The 23,035-nt window shown below is 46.4% G+C and overlaps 7 protein-coding genes across 7 annotated transcripts; 4 read left to right on the plus strand and 3 right to left on the minus strand.

The window, feature by feature from the left end:
• Window positions 1-186: 186 nt before the first annotated feature.
• F4822DRAFT_436460 (ABC-2 type transporter-domain-containing protein) lies at window positions 187-5,202 on the minus strand (the record flags this gene model as incomplete). The annotated part of the gene is made up of 11 exons (XM_051462306.1): window positions 187-634; window positions 688-1,151; window positions 1,210-1,835; window positions 1,889-2,201; window positions 2,256-2,619; window positions 2,673-3,268; window positions 3,319-3,562; window positions 3,618-3,961; window positions 4,017-4,468; window positions 4,524-4,606; window positions 4,673-5,202. The coding sequence occupies 11 exons, from the start codon at window positions 5,200-5,202 to the stop codon at window positions 187-189; spliced, it is 4,464 nt and encodes a 1,487-aa protein (XP_051316472.1).
• Window positions 5,203-5,495: 293 nt separating this feature from the next.
• On the plus strand, window positions 5,496-8,855 carry F4822DRAFT_161416 (uncharacterized protein). The gene is made up of 13 exons (XM_051453130.1): window positions 5,496-5,842; window positions 5,918-5,946; window positions 6,005-6,059; window positions 6,126-6,196; window positions 6,256-6,354; window positions 6,416-6,431; window positions 6,497-6,628; window positions 6,751-6,846; window positions 6,902-7,199; window positions 7,260-7,428; window positions 7,531-8,012; window positions 8,088-8,442; window positions 8,501-8,855. Exons 1-13 carry the CDS (start codon window positions 5,788-5,790, stop codon window positions 8,693-8,695), a joined length of 2,052 nt encoding a protein of 683 aa, XP_051316473.1. The 5' UTR covers window positions 5,496-5,787; the 3' UTR covers window positions 8,696-8,855.
• F4822DRAFT_161563 (uncharacterized protein) lies at window positions 8,746-10,478 on the minus strand. The gene has a single exon (XM_051453131.1). It carries the CDS (start codon window positions 10,117-10,119, stop codon window positions 9,016-9,018), a length of 1,104 nt encoding a protein of 367 aa, XP_051316474.1. The 5' UTR covers window positions 10,120-10,478; the 3' UTR covers window positions 8,746-9,015.
• Window positions 10,384-11,463, plus strand: F4822DRAFT_161585 (uncharacterized protein). The gene is made up of 3 exons (XM_051453132.1): window positions 10,384-10,836; window positions 10,895-11,223; window positions 11,287-11,463. Exons 1-3 carry the CDS (start codon window positions 10,647-10,649, stop codon window positions 11,395-11,397), a joined length of 630 nt encoding a protein of 209 aa, XP_051316475.1. The 5' UTR covers window positions 10,384-10,646; the 3' UTR covers window positions 11,398-11,463.
• A 28-nt stretch (window positions 11,464-11,491) lies between these two features.
• F4822DRAFT_436461 (MFS general substrate transporter) lies at window positions 11,492-13,260 on the minus strand (the record flags this gene model as incomplete). The annotated part of the gene is made up of 7 exons (XM_051462307.1): window positions 11,492-11,574; window positions 11,627-11,876; window positions 11,922-12,370; window positions 12,417-12,504; window positions 12,557-12,995; window positions 13,030-13,054; window positions 13,089-13,260. The coding sequence occupies 7 exons, from the start codon at window positions 13,258-13,260 to the stop codon at window positions 11,492-11,494; spliced, it is 1,506 nt and encodes a 501-aa protein (XP_051316476.1).
• Window positions 13,261-14,020: 760 nt separating this feature from the next.
• Window positions 14,021-15,328, plus strand: F4822DRAFT_441988 (uncharacterized protein; the record flags this gene model as incomplete). The annotated part of the gene is made up of 1 exon (XM_051462933.1): window positions 14,021-15,328. The coding sequence occupies one exon, from the start codon at window positions 14,021-14,023 to the stop codon at window positions 15,326-15,328; it is 1,308 nt and encodes a 435-aa protein (XP_051316477.1).
• A 5,027-nt stretch (window positions 15,329-20,355) lies between these two features.
• F4822DRAFT_394222 (ammonium transporter) lies at window positions 20,356-22,760 on the plus strand. Its single transcript, XM_051457339.1, has 4 exons — window positions 20,356-20,664; window positions 20,785-21,104; window positions 21,231-21,908; window positions 21,977-22,760. Exons 1-4 carry the CDS (start codon window positions 20,566-20,568, stop codon window positions 22,329-22,331), a joined length of 1,452 nt encoding a protein of 483 aa, XP_051316478.1. The 5' UTR covers window positions 20,356-20,565; the 3' UTR covers window positions 22,332-22,760.
• Window positions 22,761-23,035: the final 275 nt, after the last annotated feature.

Raw genomic sequence — 23,035 nt, forward strand, 5'->3', positions numbered from 1 at the left:
ATTCAACGAGATTAATAGTAGCTCGCCTGTAATAACCTCCAAGACGAAAAATATAGAATGAGTGACAGTCTAAACATAAGGAAATGTCGACACATGACTATCTATTATAGACCCTGGGATTTCATCCCCCCTTTTTTCTAGTAAACGAGTAAATATCGAAATTTTATACAATAGTATAGTGGAATTTCAACCCCGTCTAAATCGAAGGCCAGATTTAAGTAAAGCCTTCCAGCTGAACTTCTTCGGGACTCGTGCAAGCCAATACAAGAGTAATGTAGCGCCAGTGTTGAAAGCGATGTAGACCCAGATCAAGCCAAAGTTGCGCCACCGGTCACTGTAAAAGGTGTCGACGGTAGCAAGGAATGTGTTGGTATTAGACAGAGAGCAGAACTCGCAGGCTGAGGTAGCTTCCGGATTGTACACGGCTCCGAATGCGACTTGGTTGAAAGGGGCCATGTAATCGCCGCAGGTCTGTCCCGGGGGAGGCTGGAAATGTAGAAGTTCTATGGTATCGCATTGGACTTCGTGGTTCGCGAGACCGGTGGAGAGCATGGCGCTAATGATATATGTTAAAGGGGAGACGCGATACATGAAAATCCAGAACCCAGGAAGAGAGTTCTTTGGAACCATGACCCTATCGCAATATTAGTAACGAGATACAAGTCGTAGTTAGTACGTACTACTTACCCAGAGAATATCAAACTCATCGCGAACAACAGCAATCCAATAACAGCACCAACCTCGGCAGTCTCAACACCAGCAATGACCATATCCGCGAACGTGGACTCGAAGATCAAGAATGACCAAGTTAGTAGGAACATTAGCCCGCCTCGCTCGGTCACGCTATGCGTCGGTATAGCATTCTTATTCATTCCAACTAGATAATAGAAGGGGAAGAAAACCAAGAGAGATGCGAATGTACTCCAAGGTAATTCCACAATCATATTAGAGAGAAGGAAAGTATACCATGAATAAGCCCTTGAGGATCGTTCTCGCCCTTCATATTGCTGTCGCTGAAGAATAAATTGAGGCATAGTTTGATATACAAGGAATGCGAAAATGACGAGTAGCATGAATATCGCAAACATTTGGTTCTGAAGGCCAGCGAGTGTAAGTTCGGATTTATAGAAGGATACGCCGATGAATAGTGACTATAGGGGTGTTAGCATTGATTCATTAGCGCATAATCCGCAACACTCTAGCACTTACAGTACCCCCGCAGAGGATCAATTTAGCGTAAATATACGAAGGACTGCGCCAATATTGTTCGAATACCCTTTTGGTACACATGAGAAGTTGATAGTAAAAAGGAGTCGCGTAATACGCTGTCGATGTAATATCATCTTGATGACCGCTTTCACTGCATGGAGGACCCAGTTCCAAGGCTCTGAGTTCTTTTTGCACCGACTGATATTCTTCGCTGTTTCGCCAAACTTCGGCCCAGTTCTGATCAGCGCGCGCTCCCGGAGCAGCTCCGATGACTCGTAACATCCATTCAGCAGGGTTTTCATCACCGCAAGGACTAGCACCTTTTCGTTCAAAATAGGTAGTAAGAGTTTCGGCGTCTTTTCCGATATCCCCGAAATACACCGTCTTACCTCCGAAACTGAGCAATAATAGTCGATCAAATTGTTGGAATAACATGGCCGAAGGTTGGTGTATGGTGCACAAGATTGCTTGACCATTGTCAGATAGCTTTCTAAGTAGACTTGCAATTGACCACGCTGTCTGACTGTCTAATCCCGAAGTAGGCTCGTCAAGGAAAAGGAGGAGATCCGGTTTAGCCGCAAGCTCAACCCCTATAGTAAGGCGCTTACGTTGCTCGACGTTCAATCCTATTTTCTGTTAGTGAACCGGCCCCTTAAGATAACCCGTAGCATAAAAATACCTTCGCCAGGAACACCAATTATCGCATCGGCATATGCTTCCATGTCTAACAGTTTGATAACTTCCTCAACATACGAATCCTTTTCTGCTTTTGGGATGGAATATGGTTGCCGAAGCGATGCACTAAATCGCAGGGCTTCTCTAATAGTCGCTGTTTCGAGGTGAATGTCCTGTTGCTGAACATATCCGGTTTGTCTCTGAAATGCGTTTCCGCGAGGGATTCCATTGACTAGGATATCGCCATTGACAACACCCATGGTTACACGGTCGGCCAACACATCGAGGAGTGTCGTCTTTCCCGCTCCAGTCGCGCCCTAGCCACAATCAGTTATGTATTTTGGTTTTGAGAGTAAGGAAGTGCAGCATACCATTAGCGCCGTCAAAGTTCCGGGTTTAATCCATCCATCAACATGGTCCAGGATTCGCCTAGGTTGGCCCTTTATGGTAATATCGTAACATACATCGCTCCAATGGAAGACATTCCGGCTCTGTATCTCAGTGGTCCGTCCGACAGAAGAATCGGGCGATTCACTTTTCTCTCGTGGCTCAGAGGGTGCAGTATCTGTTGCCCCGGACTCTTCGTCTTGGTGTCGCTTCTTAGAACCCAAGGAAATATGATTTCGTCGGAAAACTAAGACTTCACCCTTAGAAGGTTCCAGTGACAAGTATTCTGCTGCAAGGATATATGTCATCGAGAAGAATACGATATACCCGATAAGAATTCCGAAGTTTCTATTAAGATAGTTAGCAATGGATGCATCGATGCGGGACTTAATTAAACGTACCTCCAAACATGGGAGAAATAGAAGCCATAGTTCGCATTGATGAATGTGTCTCCACTAACAAAATCTTGACCAGGTAGAGCGCCTGCAACAGAACACGTCCTTTCCAGTGGAGTCGCATTCGCATAGGGAGGTCCCATCGGAATGAATTGAGTGCACGGGAATTGCCGATTAGTAAACTCATTCGCGGCGAGACTCTCATAGGCATATGAAATCGGGTCGATATAGTTGATCCACCTTAGCCAGCCCTGCATGTTTCGCGTAGGGAGAATAAATCCAGTGTAAATGACAAGCCCCAATATAAAGATGGCCGCGGGGGTTAGCGCTTGCTGTACCGTCCGGGACACTTGCGCAATGGTACGAAGAATCATAGACATGGTAAACGTGCAGGTGAATCCAAAGAGCAGGAATATGAAGAAGGAACCTGCTTCTTGTCTCAATTGGGCCATAAAATACAAGGGGATATTGAAACAGATAGTCGAAAGAATCTTTGTCGGAAGGTCACAGATAATGGAGGCAACCGCTTCTGCAAAGGGGTGATAGGATGCATAGCGGGATTGCTTTTCCACTATAGGCCGCTGAGCATAGAGGGAGAATATCTGCGGAGGTTAGTCAGTTGTCATTTCCCTAAAGATTCTTCGCATCTTACCTCTAGAGCGCTGCTTAGTCCATTGAACACGATGGCGAAGTAGAGAAGGACGCATCTGCTATTCATGCTCTCAGCAACTGGTGGAAGCTTATAGTAAATGCTCCCAAGAACCAGAGAAATAACGAGATTGGCCAAGATGGTAACAACGACGAATGCTTTATCTCCCATGATGCGCTGGAAACCTCGGGTCATACAAAGGCGAATCTGCATTGGAATGGAAATGGTGTATGGACTTTTGCTTCTCCTATAAGACGGTTAGAATAGCCTTCCCCTAAATTTCGCGCGACTATAAGACTTACGTGAATGAAGCCTGTTGAGTCTTTCGAGATTCTTTAAGCATTTGAAAATGTTGGCCATTTATGGGAAACTCTTGCTCGAAAATCTCAATATCCCTTAAGAGTTCTGCCCTAGATTGGCTATTCTTCCATACCAGTGCGAATTCGTCAGGGGTACGCGGTACTCTATCCTCAAAGCCTGGCTGGACGACCCGCTCAGATGGATTTGTGAGAGAAGTGAGAAAATCGGCGGTGGTTTGGCGGGCGGGGCAGTGATATCCCAACTCAATGAAGTACTGCCTGGCTGCATCCTTCGGACCGAAGTAAATCTGCCTTCCCTCATAGAGAACTGCTACTTTATCGAAGACCTAATAGAGTGTCAGTCATGGTGATCGCGGGGCGGCATGGGCCTAAAATACTTACATCGTAAGCGGGTTGGGAGGCTTGATACATAGCGACAATTGCCGCGGTCTCCCCTAGCTCGGTGGACAACTTGAGGGTCTTAGCGAACTCAAGTGCAGTCGCGGAATCTAATCCTCGAGTACTATTATCCCAACATTGAATTGCGCTTTGGTTCAAAGTAACTTCGGCAATACTGACTCGTTTCCGCTCTCCGCCGCTTACCCCTCGAATAAAGTCGTTACCAATCCTTGTGTTGACGGTATGCGATATACCGAAGATTGCCATAACCACATCCCTCAAATGCGTCGCGTACGTTTCTCGGCTAACCCCTGGAAGGCGGTTCTTAGGCGTGCGGGCCAGTGCGGCGAACTGTAGCGTTTCCCCCACGGTAAGTTGAGGAAAATGGATATCGGTCTCGGCTTGGTAGATTACTTCCCCCCTAAAACGACTATGCATGGTATCCCAAGGAATACCTTATTGCGTCTAGTTAGTGAATGAATTCTTCTTATTTCAAATAGTGATGCGAACCTTGGTAGTTAATATGTGATTCCTGATCAAGGTAAAGACCATGAACATGTCCGGCGATAGTCTTCAGCAAGGTCGAGACGCCACTGGGGGTAAGAACATTAGTCCAATTTTCCTGGCCCATGAAGAGGATGAGGTAGATGGGTGCTCACCTGCCAGGACGACCCAATACCAAGAGCATTTCACCACTCTTAACCAAGCCATCGAAGTTATCCAGGATCTGGATCTTGCGTCGCCTCTGTGATATCCATTCTCTGGCAATGAGTGGTGCGCGCCAGAGAAGATTGAGGATGTCCTTCTGATAGTCCGTATCCTTGCCAAAACCGTGTACTCCGAGGTTGCGCCATGAGACCCCAACGGGTGGTCGTGGGTATTTTTCAGGATCCTGAGCGAAGGCGTGTAAAAGGGTCTTGGCCCACTTTCTTGCGTCAAACTGGGAGGAGTTCGGATCGAGCGTAGGCGTTGGGGATAAGAAAGGATTCACATCTTGAGGATAGGAGCTCTCCCGAGTGAAGGTTCTCGCCAGTGTAGTTACACGTGCGTTATCATCTTGAAGTGATGAAATCTCAGAAGAGAGGGAAGATTGGCCGGCTCCCTTTTCGGCCATTATTGGCTGTAGGTCTTGTAAGTGCTGGGCCGTTTTGGCTTCTTCGCTGAGACTAGCTTCACCTGAGTCGAGCATGGCGGCAGTTGAATAACCGTAAATACATTGAGCTCAAACCTAACGAGGAAAAATATTTGAAGAAAACATAGGGAAATATGAGATATAAAACGACATCATAGCCGGACTTTGCCCTGCTTTTAGCGATGAGTAGGACACCCGCGAGCGGGCTATTCGGAAATGTAAAGGCGAATTGCTGACTTCGGTAAACATCTCGGACTTTGATGGATAACGAAAGATACTTGCAAACGTGTAACTCATACGTATATATCAAATAGGATCTATGTAATAATTGTCAATATTCTGAACGTTGTACAATTTCCGAGTTCACAATAGGCCTTGATGTTTTAAGAGCTTCGGCGATTATCACAAGTTTTTCTACCTTGCTCGCACGTGGCGCTCAGGCCTTCGGAGCCGACCTACTCGATTGCGTTAGTAACTGTCGTAGAGGGCTGAGTTCTGACCAATAAGAGACCTTCGGGTGGTGATCATTCCTTTCCGATTAATACATCTTACATCCTCTTCATCCGAAGGGCTATTGTTTTCCTCCTTCCTAACAGATCGAACGATATGACTTAGCTATGCTTAGATCTTTAGAAAGGCGATATGCCGATCCTCAAAAGTTGCGACTTGTGCAAAGCACGTAAAGTGCGATGTAACGGTAAGGTTGTCTTGCATATGAACACACTACCGTTCCCGTGTTCTTGGTACCATGAGGCTTAAATCAGATTTACAGGGTACCCCGGCCCCTGCAACAACTGTGTGGTGAGTCTATTCACAACATTGCTATCTCGTCATTTTTAACTAATAAAATCTCGCGAAGCGCCGTAAAGCAGACTGTCAGTTCAGTCGTAGGAAAACACCTCAAAGAAAGGGTGGTAAGTCAGCTATTAAAATCGTGTCAGTGCGCTGTATTTAGTGGCTAACGGGTCCGAGCGAAAAAGCAAACCACATCCTCACATCTTCTACCCCGCCGAGAGCCCAGCCTCCAGCTGTCTCTGAGGTCGCCGAAACTGTTTGTGTTTTGAACATATAATATCGTATGTTCTGTTAGAATTAACATGCTCGTCGCAGAAACCTCAACGACCATTGCCGGAGCTATACGTTGATCGTTTGTTAGCCCAAGCTAGAACATCAGGGGCTCTAAACACCGAAAAGCCATTCGCAGTGAAGGTACATCACTTTAATCCCTTATTTTATAGGCCTTACAGCTAAATATTCGCTATAAATTTAGGGAATTGGGCTTGTTAGTGAGTTTCAGCCACCCCCTTCAGCTGACGATTAGGCGCCTGGCAACTAACATAACTGGGGGTAGTTGGGAATTCCAGCTTGACTTTCTTCTCTGACAATCGACTGCTATACCTATCCTCTCGCTTGCGGAATGACCGAGTGAGGGAATTAGTTCGGAGGATATCGTCGGTGATTGCTTCTCGACTACATCAACATAGTGAGTATATTTTAATCCCGCTTGGTTAAACCATCCCAATAGGAAACGTCCAGAAGCCGCGTGGTTCTTCTAGGTTAACTACAGCGCTATTTAGCAGGGTAATACTAACACATTTGCGACAGATGTAGTGTCCGAAGGCTCACTAAGAGTTGCCCGAGAGAACCAAAAAGATGCGCCTATCTCTGCTGAAAGAGCTGAAGTGAACGCCCATATCAAATGTCCTTTTCCACCTAGCCCCAATCTTCGGGATTTATTGTCTAATATGCCAATCAGTGTATTTTGAGCGGGTTCATCCTTTCTATCCTTTTCTCGACCAAAAAGAATTTGAAGCCACGGCTTACGCCCCCGACTTCCCAGCCCGTTTAGCGCACAATAAGGCTCTATACGCCCTGTATTACGCAGTTATCGCCCTAGGATGCCAATCCGGCAGTGGGGGTAGATTCGTTCCCGGTACAGGGAGGGCCTGGCAATTTCTAACTAGAGCCTTCACAGCTCTGCCTGACTTGCTTGCACTTCCAGACTCTTTGGATATTCTTCAAGCGATGACCGCTCTAACCATATACTCCCTGAAGTATGTAGATGCATCCCTGGCTTTTATCATTATGACTGCTAATCACGTACCTAAACGCAGTATAAATTGCATAGCAATTGAGCACTTCGTGTTATCCGAAGCAGCTAGAAGAGCACAAAATCTGGGCCGCGCCAATCTCAGCGGTAAAGCTCGAACTAACTACCATAAGGCATTTTGGGTTCTCTATACAGTTGAGAAAATAACCAACTTCCACTTCGGAAGGAATTCCGTATGTCAACTCTACACACCCTTTAAGCCTCGACCCTTTAAGGTCTGGCATCAGTACCTACCTACCTACCTAGGTAGGTATGATATACTAACACATTCACAGATCTTTGTGGATCATGATATCGTAATCCCGGTACCATCAATACCGGATGCAATTATCGGAGAGCTTGACTGGTTTCTGACATCCGCAAGATATGCGCGCTTATTATCAAAGACCATGTCGTCGCTATTTTCAATCGCCGGAACAGATGACCCGAAGGCTCATTATCTAACAATAATCGACCAATGTGAAAACGAATTAGAACAATGGCGGATGTCGATACCAATCGATATCAGACCGGGTCAGCCCTACCAGACGCACGCAATCCAAGGTACATTGCTCCGGCTGGCCGCCTTGCGGATTCATCTATTTTATAATAGCTTCAAGTTGAGCCTTTGCCGCGCTACATTACATTTAGCTGCGAATAGTAGCCATATTGTGAGCCAAGCTCGTCAGAGCGAGAGCACAAGAATTATGATGGAGACGTCGCGGTCCGTGTTAGAATTGACAGCGTTCATTGATGTGGAACCAAGCACACCTCTATGGTCAGTGGAAATCCCCCAACTATATCTTCACTTCGGAGTTGCACGCCCCGAGGCATTCTTACTTACTCGCTGCAGGGTTATGGCTGTAATTCCAATCGTAGCCCTCTTCATCCTTTTCGATCTAGTGGTCACAAATCCCAAGCATGTAGGAACCGCTACGAATCTCGCTCTTCTAGACATGGGCGGCGGCCACTTTAGCAGAATCGAGGTTGCAAGTGGCGGTAACCTACCAGGTTCCCTAATCGGCGAATTCGCGCATATTGCCCGCGAATACGTGAATACAGTAAAAAGCGACGATACCTCAAATCAATTACTCGAGAAGCAGTCGCCGATGATGCCCAAATCACCAATTAGGACCCGTCTTCAGCCACCACGCGGGAACGGAATTTCTGCTACGATTAGTTCCCCTCCAACACTGGAATCAGCACAGGTAAGCACTAATGGTTCTACCCAGCCAACATAACGCGCCCGTTATTAATATGTTCTAGATGCCGGATGGCATTGTTTTCGATGGTGATCTTGCTCTTCCAATAGACGAGACTCTGTTTTTCCCAATAAATGACAGATACTTCGAAGTAGACGACGAGGTCCCGATTGGAACCGATATTATGGATCTTTTTAATTCAGCGATGCCTGGCGTTGATCCGTTCTTCAATCAGTTGATGGGTGGCCCCCAAACGTGATTTTAGGCCTAAATTTTAGGGGTGTGCGCGGGGCTATTTAGGGGGAAATCTCCTGTTAACCGCTATAACTGGGGGGGAAAAATCACAATTGACTCCTGAAAATTCGATCGAGACAAGCACGGCGTGTACTAGAACGGACGGGACTTCAGCAAAAGGGAGGGGGATTGCTTCGGTATTGTACAACATTTTTCACCTGCGAACGGCAAAATACCTACATAAAGATTGCTTTTCATGTCCAGACGGCGCTTATGCGAAACTTCATCAACCCTACAACGCCGATTCATGCTAAAACTAAAACCAAAATTGACTTCTTTCTGAACCTATGATGAGATCATAAGCTCTTCGTGCGCAAAGCCCGGGCACGGCATTAACAGAAGTTTTCCAAATGTGCTTCGGGGGCTAACAGTAGTATCATGCCTCCGAGTGGCATAATCCGCATAACTCGCGATGATAGCTTCGGGACGATCGACTGTTTCCTTCCAGTCGTCCAGATTTCGAGCCTCCCACGGAGTATCGGCAGCAGTGAAGACCATCTCGGCGAGGTTCGGGACATAAGTACATACACCGTACTTATTCATCTCATAGACACCCTGTGCCATCAGAGTCATCATTGCTGTACGCCGAGCACTTTCCAGTATGATCCATTCGTCCCACGTCGGGTTCGCATCTTGGTTCTTAGAGACCTCCCTCGCCCGCATGTGTAACTCGATTGCCCAACTCTCGAGTATGTATGCGTGCATTTCAGCCTGTGTTCGCTGTCGAGCATCGCCATCCCATAGTTGGACAAGATGGAGGATCAGGAAGGCTTGTAGGGCAGCAACATGTGTTTCGAGAGATTCAGCAGATGGGTTCATATTAATGACTTGGCCCACTTTCCTTTCTATAATGTTCATCACTATATCATTGGTGTTTGATGCCCTAGAAGCATACGTGGCACATGCACCAAAGGCCTCCTCGAGGGGAAGTGGCAGGGATGGCGCCAAGTGCATTGACGAGTGCATATAAGGGGCTTCGAGTTTGCGTATGAACTTTCCAGGCCAGCTCATTACACTATGGGTCAAGGCCTTCAGGGAACGCATATCTAGTATCGATGTGGGTACAATAAACGGACAAATAGAATGAAATCCCGGCGATTGAATCTGCTTGGTGTTCAGTCGGATGATTTCTTGAACCGAGAGATTGCCTATTCCCTGAGCTCCTTCGCGATTGGATGCTACGTTTCCAGATCCCGCCTCAGAGCCCGCCTGGCTAATAAGAGAAAGCGGCTGAAAAGACCCATTTTCTGAATCAAGATCCCTGAGAGGCTGGTTCTTGTAGTAGCAGTTGATACCCCGTTGCGTGCAGCGGGGACATTTCGGGGTTTGCGGCTCGCATCGACGTTTTGCCTTCGCACACGGTACACAGGACTTCTGTCGCGAAAACATTTGAGGCAATAATTTGAACTCCAGCTGAGACTAATGCTTTCTAGGCGATGGTGAGCAGAAGAGAAGCAGGAGGCTTACATATCCCTCCGCAAGGGAATGATTTATAAGATGACGCCTTACCAAAATAGGTCTAGACTCCGCCTGTTGGTTGTAACCATTCCCAGTTCATCGGCTCCGCATCGGGCGTCGTGATGCTCATCATTGGACGAGATGGACAAACTCGCCGACGCAACTCCCACTCCTATGACTAAATTATAGGTACCAATTTCGCCGTTTTCTTTTCGGCGATAAATCTTCTATGCAATATTCGGAGATACAATTGGCAGCATCGGAATATTATAATGGAATTGAGCTGGATGATGGTTCGATTCATAAGTCCGTTACTGATCAAACTAGAATTTTTTCCGGAAAGAAGAAATGCAGGTGTCTATATAAATTCAAAAGGTCGATGGATTCTTAACTCATAAGTAAGTGTGTTAGCAGCAAGATTACTCGCTCATTGTGACTTACACCATACAATTATCACCATGGCAGTTGTTGAAATCGTCCTCCCTCAAATTAAAAAGGATCCCGAATCCGCTAAGGGAGCAGTCGGGGTTTACCCATTCGCATTTAATGCCTTCAAGAACGGAGGTGTTATACGAGGACTTCAAGGACGAATCGTCTCTGAAGATGGCAAAGACACGAGTTCAGACTCTAGAGGGCTCCTAGTTCTCGGTAAGGAAACTTGTCGGTTCACGTTCCAAAGACATATTTCTGACCAAATTCATTTTAGAATGGCCAGAAGTATCTACGTTTCAATCCTTCATTCAATCTCCAGCATTTGCCGAATTCGCCGGCGCGATGAAACCTTTCTCAAGCGGCCCTCCAGATCTAAGCGTCTTTGAGACAAATCCCGCTTCCCACCTCTTTGGTACACATCCCGTTCTGGAAGTTTTGGTGATCCGTCCCAAGAATCCGTCGAATGAGAGTGAAGTACAGACAATTTTGAAGAAGATCCAGTCCAACTCTACGAAAAGCAGTGACACCAATGCTGTATATGGAAGCACCGTGAATCTTCCCGAGAAGAGGGTCGGCGTTCTTAGGATATTTGCGAATAAGGAGGTAAGCATTCACGAGATACCCAATTACTTTCTCCACGAAATAAAATGGCTAATGTTTGAAAAGGAACTCGCTGACCCGAAGAATGCCTCATTACGCCAAGACATTAAGAGCGAAATCGGAAGTCTAGCTGATATAACTCAACTTGTCGCAGAGGTCAAATCAATCCCTCTATGAATGCGCCATGCGTACTTCCAGCAACATCAGACACATCCTAGGATAGCCCAACTCCCCTCTGTATAGTAGAAACCCTAATGAGAAATGACTTTGACTAGAAGCGCTCTGTCGTCCTCAATCGAGCTCCAAATTTATACATGACAACGGGGAATGGAATCATGACAATGCAAATAAACCCTAATAATGAGTTGCCCCAGCCCAGCCAGCGGTAGAAGGGCCCCTACAACACTCCTAAGAACGATGTTGGCCGCGACAGCTGACGCAGCATACATAGGATAACTATCGACAAGATAGGTGGTAATGGGTAAAAAGAGTCCCACGATTCCGAAGCCGTATGGTATCAGCGACAAAATAGGAGACACCCAATGAGTGGCATAGAAAGTACTCCATCCATACCAGAAGAGCGTTATAGGAAGACATATCCCGAAAGGTACACTCGTGAGGAGGCGCATCTCCGGCTCGAAAACCCCACCATTCGCCTACGCAAGCCTGACAACAGTCCTGTCCGAAAAGAAGGTACAGACTAACCACCCCAGAACATTCCCTAGACCAAGGGATAAGTACACCAAGCCTGTCAACCTAGTCTCGAACTTGTATGTCTCCTCGAAGACGGTCGGGATTGTCGTGTAGAGCAGGTAAACGACACCAAATACGAAAGCGATATACAAGGAAAGGAAAAACACGATAGGACATAAAATTAGCATCTTCAGAGGCCTCGTCAGACTTGCCAAGAGAATTCGGGTTTTGTTCCGATCGTCCGAATCATCATAACGGCTCTTCAAGTCACTCCTACCGAGTAGCCTCCTGAGTCGGGCTGTTTTTCTCTGTATTATGACCTTATGGCTTGTTTCTTCGTTCAATACTTGGATGAGCACCGTGACAATGGTGGCAGCAACCAGGACAATCCAGAACTCATAGCGCCAACCGATAGACTCAGCCAAGAACCCGCCAATTAAAGGGCCGACGGTTGGACCTTATTGAGAGTTAGAACTTGCGATCTCTTAGGTGCGACTACTCACCTATTAGAGGCCCGATATTCCACATACCCATTGCGAAGCCGCGCTGGTCGGGTCGGAACAGGTCACCAATAATGCTTCCCCCAAGGGTCTGGGCTGGGTTAGGCAACAACCCCAACGACATGGAATAGAAGGAGGCTCACTAAGCAACCAGCGCCGCCGACTCCGCTGAAGAATCTCGACACGATCAATGTTTCGATATTTGGAGCCAATGCGCACCCGATTTGCCAAAGGCAGAATATTACATTGGCTACACCTAAAACAGGTTTGCGCCCATATATCTCAGAAAGCGGGGCTATGAATATCGGGCCTAAAACATAACCCAAGAGATATATACTCACTGTCATGGATCCGACAATAGAATTATCGTTGCCGAATTCACTATCTAATTGAGTTATAGCGGGAGATAGAATCGAGGGTGCGAAAGGCGTTAGGAGCGTGACGACCAATAGCAACCCAACCCATATCCACTTGCGTTTCTTTGAGAAGTTTAGGGGCATTTCAGGGTCGTCTTGGTCTTCCCAACCCACGATGCCCTCGCCGAGATTGGTGACTGGGAAAAGGTCGAAGCATAACCCCTCTCTATTATTCGGTCCCAAGTCGCACAACGTTTTACAATTGGCGCTCGTACGCGTCTCGAACTGTTGCACCCAGAATATATATCAGCAGAATGACTCCAAAGCATTCCGGGCAAAGAGCATACAACTTGAGATTTCATATCTCCCTTGTCAAGAGTGACTATCCTCTTAATCTCGATCTCGTCAGACTTTGAGCCTGGGATGCCCTGATTACCTCGACATTGTGGATATCCCGACGCGGCTTCACACGCTCTATCTTCTTTAGTCATATTAAACATTAATGGCACGTATCTAGGCAGGGGGAGAGTAAGGAGGAGAGATAAATGATTAGGGAGGCGGGGGGGGAACCAGAAGAGGCAAGAAGGGGAGATAATAGCTAAGTACAAAGGGATGGGAAACCGGCATGACCCATCCATAGATGCAGATTAATATGGCTCACTATTGGTACAAGTTAGACGGCATCACACCAGGCACGTAGTGTTACCCATATCGAAAGTTTGCCTAATTCTTCTCGTACCACTGCTTCCTACTCGTGAGGTAGAGGGTTCGCCGAGCTTGCTAACAACCATTCAGTCTTCAATGAGTACTTCCTTAGGTATCTCTGATCTTTTTTTTCTTCCTCTTTTCTTTATCTTTCGGCTGATATATAATGATATTGTATAATATTAATAGATTTAGTAAGTATTCTATAATGGCTCTGTAAATAAACTATTTTTACACTCTGTAACTAACATAGCTCAAAGGGTATATCTATCATACGGTATGGCTTCACTTGCTTTGTGAGGGTGTTACATATCTTTATACAGCATCAAATCAAATAGCTTTGAGTTTTTAAGTGATGAGAAACAATGTCAAACTACGACTATAACCAAACAATGCATTATTATTTTCTTTGATTCTCAACAAATCAAAGAACAAGTAAAACAATTCAAACCCCATTCCAACTATTTAAACTCTCAAGATATACGTTCTAAGTAAGTTAAGAGGGCTAATTATCCCACATTATCAAGAATTTAACACAATATAAAAATGTCAGAAATTCCAGAAATGCCGGAAATCTCGCAAGAGGAAATGCAGCGCGAGCTCTTCGGTCCTTTAATGGATATCCCGGAGAAGGCTCTTGTTGAACTTGCGTCAAACATCAGCGAGCGAGTCTTTCATAAAAAGCCAACATCGGAAGGCAACGTAATTTCCCGCATCGTTGGGTCATACAACATAGTTCATATCGTCCAGCTAGGCAAGAGGAAGTTCGTAATCCGTGTTCCATGCACGGGTTGGGGTGCTGGCAAGACAGACACGGCAGCACGCGCATTGGAATCCCAAGTTGCCACTATGCGTCTTGTTGCTCGAATCACTTGGGCGGTACCAGAAGTCTATGACTATGACGCAACTGATCAAAACGCCATCGGAGCTCCTTACATTTGCATGAGCTTTGTATCGGGAACACCCGTCTCCGAAGTCTGGTTCAAGTATCCTGAGGGTTGGGAACGAGAGATCTTTCGTTTCAATATTCTACGGACTTTGACTGAGGTAATGGCCCAGTTCTCAAAGTTGAGCTTCGACCGGATCGGTTCGGTTGTTTGGAACGGAACTAAATTCACTGCTTCGAGACCTTGTTATGACTGGAAGGAAAATGAAGACGGTACCGTTGGAATTGTGTCCTCTGGTCCTTTCGACTCGGTCCAAGACTACCTTAAGGCTAATTCTAAGGAAAGTACAGGTGATGAAGTATGGAATGCGGCTGAGACTGCAATCATGGTCTCGGCCATGCGCCACTCGCCAATCCTAAATTCTTCAACAGAGGGGTTTGTGCTTAGCCCTCCAGATTTCGATTCCCAGAATATCATGGTGGACCAATGTGGTAATGTTATTGCCATTATTGACTGGGACCTTGCTCAGACATTGCCGCGATGTGTAGGTTTCGCTCGCTTCCCTGGCTGGATCACGCGAGACATGAACCCTTTGATGTATGGCTGGCCGCGTGATCAGACTAACGAGGATCCTCCTCACAGACTAATGCGCTACCGGCATTACTATAACAAGGAACTTGGGAGACAACTTGGCCAGAAAGGTGATTGGAAATTCACTGTAAAGTCCCAGCTTACGAAAGCGTTGTGGATTGCCGCTCTTCATAGCCAATATCGGTTGGAGATATGCCGAAAGTTCGTCCAGTATGCTTGGAATATTGAGTTTGAAAAGACTTTAGATGTCCTTTTTGATATCGGGGCGCGCGGCGATGATGACGATGACCAGGAGCCGCTTGACCTGGATTCCAAGATGCAAAAACTGATGGCCTTAGAGCCTAAAGAAGATGCCAGCACTACCAACTCAACCTAAGAATATTTACCATACGTAATATTCCAGTATTGTATAACTAGAAAATAAAGCCCTCGCCTACCTCATAAGTAGGACATAGAAAGAAAATATGTTCATTTCCTCCCAGTGCATGTTAAAGTAAAGCCAAGGTACTGTGCATGGTAATTTCAGTGGTGTGAATATATGTACCAGGGCTTTTTCCGTAGATTTACTAGTTAGAATAACGGTCAATATATCACACAATACAACTTAGGTATTGTATCTGCCAGTACCTGGGTAGTGGGAGAATAGAATATATGCATATCTCTACCCAGAGACCTATTGCAGAATCCAAACCAAACCGGCAGCAGCGATCTTGCTCAAGATGTGACGCGGCAAGGTACCCACACCTTAGTCATTACTCCCGGCGATCCCGATGGCTTCGAGCATGTGGGGATCCGGGATGAGGCCGCGAACTCTGTCGGCATCAGTGCGAGTAACGTCCCAATCGCGCTGGTTGAGCTCGCGAAGTAAAGACGATAGCTGCCTTGGTGCCTACCATAGCGGGAAAATACTGTATGATGTTGCCGTTATTTTCTTCAATTGCCGTTACTCCAGCCAGTTACCGTTACCGAAAAAAGAAGTTATCGCCATATTATTCAAGTTCAGTACAGTAACATGCATATAGGGTTTCCCGGTACGGTAGTATTAGGACGTCACAACATGGGTATTCTTTTGTTGCACAATTCTTGTATTATGGGGTAACCAGCCACTAGGTTAGTCTACAATGTTTCCTAAACCCTTAAAGTTAGGTACGCTCTAGTATATAGGTAGATTAACAAAACACAATATAATATCCAACATGACATAAACGCGTTATAGTTCATAAGACAATATATAGGTGGGGTGAAGAATTTGTAAATGTTGCTATACAAGCTTTTACCACCTACCTAGGTAGATATAGCAAATAAGATATCTCGAATAGCCCCTATTTTTCGCGGCGTAGAAAATCCTCCCTGCCTGACTTCCACATTACCTTAGGTAATTCACCACATCTCCTCGTAGCCTTATGTAGCTTGCGCGTGGGCTCCTGGCTAGCTGACTATGTGCTAGGTGGGAATCCTAAGGCTTCATCCTCAGCCATGGTTTAGGTATGCCCATGTCAGAGTTTGAGATGGGATCTCGGGTAAGAATTTGAGCCAGGCTTGATTGAAATAACCTTGTAGGACCCGAACCTACTCCCATTGTTGCCCCAAGAGCTTTAATGTATGGAAGAGAACATGGGGCTATGTAATTTACCAGAGTTGGAACTCCAAAGAAGCTGTATTCAAAACACCTAGATACCACAAACATCATCTTTATTTCAAGACAATAAGACTGTGACATTATGTACACTCAGTAATATCTTAATTCAATATAAAGATGTTTATAAATATACCTAGGTAGAGCGAGGCGGCCCGTAAGTTGAAGGCCAAACAGAACATTACCACTATTACCTACTGGATTATTATTATCTAAAGGAACTTTATCAAAACACTCGTTCTTGCTATTCTCTAATCTCCGGAGCGTACCTAGGTAGTATTAAAAATCATCAGACAGTACATTCTTACCTCGGTACCCGAGTTACTATTCATAATGGCTGCTAGTGAGACCCATCACTGGTGAGTTTTTATCCCCTTCCCTTTTTCTTCCCTTTTTTCTTTAAAACCTAAGCTAACTTTTGTTTCGGTCCCATCTGTAGGTGCGCCGCGAATACACGCCGTCTTACAAGAGGCCACCTTACCCAGTGTCGATCGTGCGCTCGATTCTGGTCACCGCAACTCGAGAGAGAATGCCCATATTGCCTAAACAAGAGGCGGATGATAGAGGCACGTGCCGCGAAGCAGTCGCAAAAGTCCAAGGGGTAAGTAGAACGCGAGTACGCTGCCCACCCTTGGCATAGCGAGCACGGGTTGCAATTTAGCAATCAAGTAGACCGTAAGCATCTTACATGCGCTTAGAGTCTCTAAATGGGGCACTATATCGGATTTTAACGGCCGTGGTTCTTATGTGAGTATATTTGATCACGTAGAGAATTTCATATTATAGAAGAACTTCCCCTAGATAGCTCTAATTGTACGATTAAGAAGATTGGGTTATTAGCATAAGACAATATAATCTAATATACCCAATTTACATTGACCCATTGAAACTCGGTTCATGTTGCGCTTAATCCATACTGTCATTAATTGTATGTCCTAACAAATGCGGTCAGTGATATGTGACAACTGTTGTAAGTCAGAGTTATGACACAGAAGACCTTATGAAATCAGTGATCGTGATATAGGTTAAGACGAATGCCCCACTTAGTTATTATTAGTCCTACCCAAAGCGGCGGCGCTTGCATGGGGATACACGAGGCCATTATAGGAAGAGCTGAAGTGGGTTTAGTATGTTTACGATAGGAGTAACCCATCAGCTTGTTACACAATACATTCGTGTTACTCGGCAAAGCCCTACAGTGTTCCCGTCGCATTCGCAATCACAGAAGCCACGGGGCATCTTGTCTCGGAACATTTGCGATTTCGGAGTAGTACCTAGGTATTTAGTGTCTGCGTACACAAGTATATAGGTGAAGCCCTCTCTCCCGACAATGGCTTCCGGTCTAAGACATGACCGAGGCGGTCACGAGCAGAACAAGAAATGATCGCTTGGGGGATTCTTCTGTTCTTGGAAATAATTATCCCGTCTAGATGCGCCAAGGCGTCTTTCGGGTGAGGAGAAATCGCTAGAATTTGAGCTTTCTTATGTGGCTTGCAACAAGAAGTTCTGGAAGATCAAAAAGTATAGAAGAGGAAAATCGAGGCGCACTCCAGCTCGGTGGGGTTCTTGATAGCAACCCCGGTCTTACGGTTAGCTTCAGATATGAGTGACAGGGATCTAACATCCGTTTAAAGGAAAAGAGCTCTTTGCTATTGGATGGCATTTCGTTCTTATCTCTGGGCATACTAGAGCTCCACCATTTTGCAGGGCTTGGCACGATCCATGCTTATTCCTTCGAACTTCGGCCACAGCTTGGGCTTGTTTAGTTAGCTGAGCTGATTACCTTTGTGGATGATTTGGCTGGCTGAACAAAAGACCTCGGGGTAGAATCATGAATAGAGCGTGTTGATAACGATTCGTCTATATTCTAAGGCCCATTCAGGTTTAATGAGGTACGCGATACCGTTATTAGATAGATTTCACGGTCTTTGGGAAGAGTCTTACGCGTGTCCGAAGCTCTCTAGCGGGTCTTCTACGCCCTACAAGGCCAAGAAATGATTAGCCCCTGATGATCCGGACATCAAAACCATTTCGGCTGACATCACCATCTATGTAATAGACATAAAAGATAACGAGAAAACCTATTATTCCTGAGATAATCTCACATGGGGTTTGCTATTATGATACTATTTAATGGCTCGTGTGAAATTGGTAAACCGTGGACACCTAGATGTCTAGGTACCAAGGTAATTGAACAGCTAGATAGGTACTTAGGTACCTGAACACCCGTAAATAGTCAACCAAATGAATTAAATCCGTGCAGGTTAGTCGGATCCGATATCACTCTTACAATTGTTTGCTTAGATCTGGAGCTTTAGTTATGAACTCCCTAACATAGTTAGAAACACGCAAGGAATTATTCCGAAATTATTCAAACATCATCCTCTTAATTATACTGTAGGAGCCAAACTACATCTGTGCCGAGGGACACGTCAAAATTTCCAGTGTAGTTTCGGCGACAGCGAAATATGTCTCGCACTACATCAGCTGTTTACCCCGATCTACCCAGATATCCTGCTACTAAACCACGTGTAAAGGACCAAACAGAATACTCATACGTGTAGGATCGCCGTTGCCGTGTTCCCCGGAGTTTCCTTAACAGCGCCTCAATGGCTGTGAGACATACCACGGCTTATTGCTGAATGGGAAACTCCCCGCGCTGTAGGGCCGACTGGTGGTAGGAAAATAAAAAGCACCAAACGGCAGGCTGCGGCGTTATGGTATTCCTAAATGCGAGCTCCTCTCTAGTGGTCGGGACGATGCGTTAGTTCATTAACTTCCGAGGAAAAGGGATGGAATTGGCAATTCATCTGATAAATATAATGCTTGGACTCGCCTCATTCACTCACACCTTACAGTCAAGGCAGCTAATAGCTGGCGAATGCCTAAGTAATACTTAGATCAGCACCTATCCAGGCTTGTTTCACCTTAAACATGGCTGCATTCTTTGAAGACATGTGCGGCAAGGACACCAACAGTTCCAGTACATCAGACATACGAATTGGGCGTCGGTAATCATTTTTCACTTCTTGGCAATTCGGCTTGAACTCCAACAATCCACAATACCTGGCTTTTTAGATGTGTCTATCTACCCGTCATTGCGTGTCTGCAGATTGCTGCATGGAATAATCCTGCTGAGCTTTTTTATTGTAGTACCTCGTCTCTTTTTCTCTTTTCAGTGGTGAAGCTCCGTCCACGCAGCCGTAAACGTGGTCCACCTCCCTCTAAGTGGTACCCTGAATCGCCCCCCCCATGTTCCCTCCCACTCAATCGACAACGCCAAGAATAGCAAGGTCCAGCAGAAAATGGAGCGACAAGCGAATCGTTTCGCCGCACTTGTGGAAATCCACCATCCTCTCGGGACCTTATCAGGAGCTCCACCAGCTTAACGTCCCATGAGCCTTGTTCTAATGAAATTATTGAAAGCAAGCTGCCAGGGGTACCCGATATCTCCCATCCTCTTTACTGCTAAGCTGTATGTAATATCAATCAACAAAGAAGAGCCTTGGAACCTAGCGGTCGGAACATTCTTATCCTTTTTACAAGCTAGGTTGCACAGACAATGCGGTGGACTTGTTGTACCCGCCTCTTCCCGTAGTAGATACGAAAGTACAGATAGCCGCTCACGTAGGCACGTAGATACATCCATCATGTATTTAGATACATTTCAAATCTGTTGCCAATCGAGGGAGCCTCTCCGAGCTGTGCTGCGCCGTATTTAGGCGCTGTCGCCCGCCCCTGGCATCTTCTACGTGTTGGACTTACATACCTATTTCTTCTTCTTCTTCCTCTCCCTTCGTTCCGTTTTTAGTTCTTTCGCATAAAAGCAAAAGCCGCGACGTCCAGTCCCGTGGGACGATTGTGTTTCTCACTTTTGAAGCACCACCCGGTCGTTCGTGTTTAAGGAGGAGGGGAAATTATTGAGTCGAATTACCTGTCTTACCGACTTTCCCCCTCGCGGTGACCTCTCAAAAATCATGTCGGCCAGTCTATATGTCACGCCGTACAATGGCACCACAGATGGTGCCGACGCTGGGTATACTACCGGCGTCACGGATTTAAATCAGTTCTACGAGGTACGATAAAGAAAAATTAGCCAGTGCAAGATCCCTTTACTGTTGGACAAGAGCGGAGAAGGTAGATGGTGAGAAGAGGGAAAAGAAAGGCGCTAAAGTAAATATGTTCTTGTATTCTAGAGCGGCGATTTCGCATGGATTATGACCTCGGCGGCGCTCGTCCTACTCATGATTCCCGGCGTTGGCTTCTTCTATTCCGGCCTCGCTCGACGCAAATCCGCGCTCTCGCTCATCATGCTAGCCATGCTCTCCGTCGCCGTCGTCGATTTCCAATGGTTCTTCTGGGGTTACAGCTTAACCTTCTCGCATACCGGCAGTAGCTTCATCGGCGACCTTTCCAACTTCGGTCTTATGAAGACTCTCGCGCAACCGTCCGTCGGTAGCACTAAGGTTCCCGATTTGCTATTTTGCTTGTACCAGGGCATGTTCGCTGCTATTACGTGAGTTTCCTCAGATCGTGTAGCCTCTAGCCTCATTTATCCCTGTGTATTTTTCATTTTTCTACACTCCTCATCCCTTGCGTCAACCAAAATTTCTAACCGTAGCCCTACGCGCACGCGACTCAGACCAGCACTCGCAATCGGCGCAGCAGTAGACCGAGCTCGCGTCCTACCCTGCATCGTCTTCATCTTCGTATGGGCCACCATCGTATACGACCCGATCGCGTACTGGACATGGAACGCCAACGGGTGGTCGTTCGTAATGGGAGGACTCGACTTCGCCGGTGGTACCCCCGTCCACATCTCTTCAGGTGCTGCCGCACTCGCCTTCTCCGTCATGATCGGTAAGCGTACCGGATACGCTAAGTCCGCCGGTCTACCTTACCGTCCTCATAACGTCACCCACATCGTCCTCGGCACCGTATTCCTCTGGGTCGGCTGGTTCGGCTTCAACGGCGGCTCCGCTCTTGCTGCTAACATGCGCGCTGTTATGGCATGCATCGTCACCCACCTCGCAGCCTCCGTCGGCGGAATCACCTGGACTCTCCTCGACTACCGTCTCGAGAAGAAGTGGTCAGTCGTCGGTTTCTGTTCCGGCGCTATCGCAGGTCTCGTCGCGATCACTCCCGCGGCGGGTTTCGTTACACCTTGGGCTGCGGTCATCTTTGGCATTGTGGGCGGCATCGGATGCAACTTCGCAACAAAGCTAAAGTTCCTCATGGGTGTCGATGAGGCCCTTGATATCTTCGCTGTTCACGGTATTGGTGGTATTATCGGCAACTTGTTGACCGGTCTTTTCGCAGCGTTAGTTTTTCCCCACACTCCATCTTGCTTTATCGCGTTCTTTCAATTAACTGGTGTTTTATATACAGTGACTACATCGCGGCGCTCGACGGCTTCACTTCTATTCCCGGCGGTTGGATCAACCACAACTACATTCAACTAGGATACCAAATCGCGGATTGTGTAGCGGGCTTCTCATATTCGTTTGTGCTAACGTGCATAATTCTATTCGTATTAAACCTAATCCCGGGTCTGAGCTTGCGCGTGTCGGCCGGCAACGAAGAGCTCGGTGTCGACGACGACCAACTGGGAGAATTCGCATACGACTATGTCGAGCTACAGCGTCACACAAGCGATGTCCTCGCGGGCGCCCCGACTGAGGTCCCAGCTGCCGGTCGCGCAGGCTCGTCTAAGAGTAGCGAGGGCCCCGAGAAGATAGTTTGATCAGCAGGTCAAACTAGGTCATCTTAAGTGAATATACAAACATATAGACGATTTTCTAGGTGATACGAGTTGTACGAAGAGGGTACCAGCAGAAAAAACGATTTTGAAGGGGTGCCGTCGCTGTTCATCCCGTGTGATATTAAAATGGTGAACATTGTTACATAGCGTTTGCAATTTTATTTTCAATAGCCATATATAAGTACCTAGGTACTCCTACTATATTTAGATATTATTTGGTGCCTATAATGTTCCTATGTGTGCATGGTACGACGCGCAATAGGTAGACCAGGGATATTTCATAGCTGTCCAAACATGTTTCCGTCGAAGACTAGTCTAAGTGATTGCCGTCTCCAATATCACCAGTTTACCCTTCACCACGCAACGATACTCAGAATCGTGGTTCTTATACCCTGCAGTACCCGTTCAATTACAGCTATGCTAAGTTGGGTTTGTTGGATCCAGTAGTGTCTCACCTCGGTTGTAGAGCTAGGATGAAAGACAATGGACTTGACTCCGTTTCCAGTAATCTTCGGGTTGCGGCTAAACACAAAGGGAGGCTGAATCCGGGGCTCTATCTCTACCTTGGTAACCTCTAAAGTAGCTGCCCACTGTAAATATAGACCAGACTCATTGCAAAAGTGATGCGAGGCGAAATAATCGTCGAAATTAGTTTCTCTAGAACCACTTGACATAGAGCTTCTACG

Source organism: Hypoxylon trugodes (genome assembly GCF_022578975.1).
Source record: "Hypoxylon trugodes strain CBS 135444 unplaced genomic scaffold F4822scaffold_3, whole genome shotgun sequence".
NCBI classification, from domain to species: Eukaryota; Fungi; Ascomycota; class Sordariomycetes; order Xylariales; family Hypoxylaceae; genus Hypoxylon; species Hypoxylon trugodes.

What these genes read in the sequence shown, in the direction of transcription:
- F4822DRAFT_394222 (XM_051457339.1), top strand. Translation starts at nt 20,566, where the DNA reads ATGTCGGCCAGTCTATATGTCACGCCGTACAATGGCACCACAGATGGT. An exon ending in ATTTAAATCAGTTCTACGAG is followed by an intron (nt 20,665 to 20,784) that starts GTACGATAAAGA and finishes CTTGTATTCTAG; the next exon opens with AGCGGCGATTTCGCATGGAT. An exon ending in TTGACCGGTCTTTTCGCAGC is followed by an intron (nt 21,909 to 21,976) that starts GTTAGTTTTTCC and finishes TTTTATATACAG; the next exon opens with TGACTACATCGCGGCGCTCG.
- F4822DRAFT_161585 (XM_051453132.1), top strand. Translation starts at nt 10,647, where the DNA reads ATGGCAGTTGTTGAAATCGTCCTCCCTCAAATTAAAAAGGATCCCGAA. An exon ending in TAGAGGGCTCCTAGTTCTCG is followed by an intron (nt 10,837 to 10,894) that starts GTAAGGAAACTT and finishes AATTCATTTTAG; the next exon opens with AATGGCCAGAAGTATCTACG. An exon ending in GGATATTTGCGAATAAGGAG is followed by an intron (nt 11,224 to 11,286) that starts GTAAGCATTCAC and finishes ATGTTTGAAAAG; the next exon opens with GAACTCGCTGACCCGAAGAA.
- F4822DRAFT_161563 (XM_051453131.1), bottom strand. Translation starts at nt 10,119, where the DNA reads ATGTTTTCGCGACAGAAGTCCTGTGTACCGTGTGCGAAGGCAAAACGT.
- F4822DRAFT_161416 (XM_051453130.1), top strand. Translation starts at nt 5,788, where the DNA reads ATGCCGATCCTCAAAAGTTGCGACTTGTGCAAAGCACGTAAAGTGCGA. An exon ending in CTAACCATATACTCCCTGAA is followed by an intron (nt 7,200 to 7,259) that starts GTATGTAGATGC and finishes ACCTAAACGCAG; the next exon opens with TATAAATTGCATAGCAATTG. An exon ending in CAACACTGGAATCAGCACAG is followed by an intron (nt 8,443 to 8,500) that starts GTAAGCACTAAT and finishes AATATGTTCTAG; the next exon opens with ATGCCGGATGGCATTGTTTT.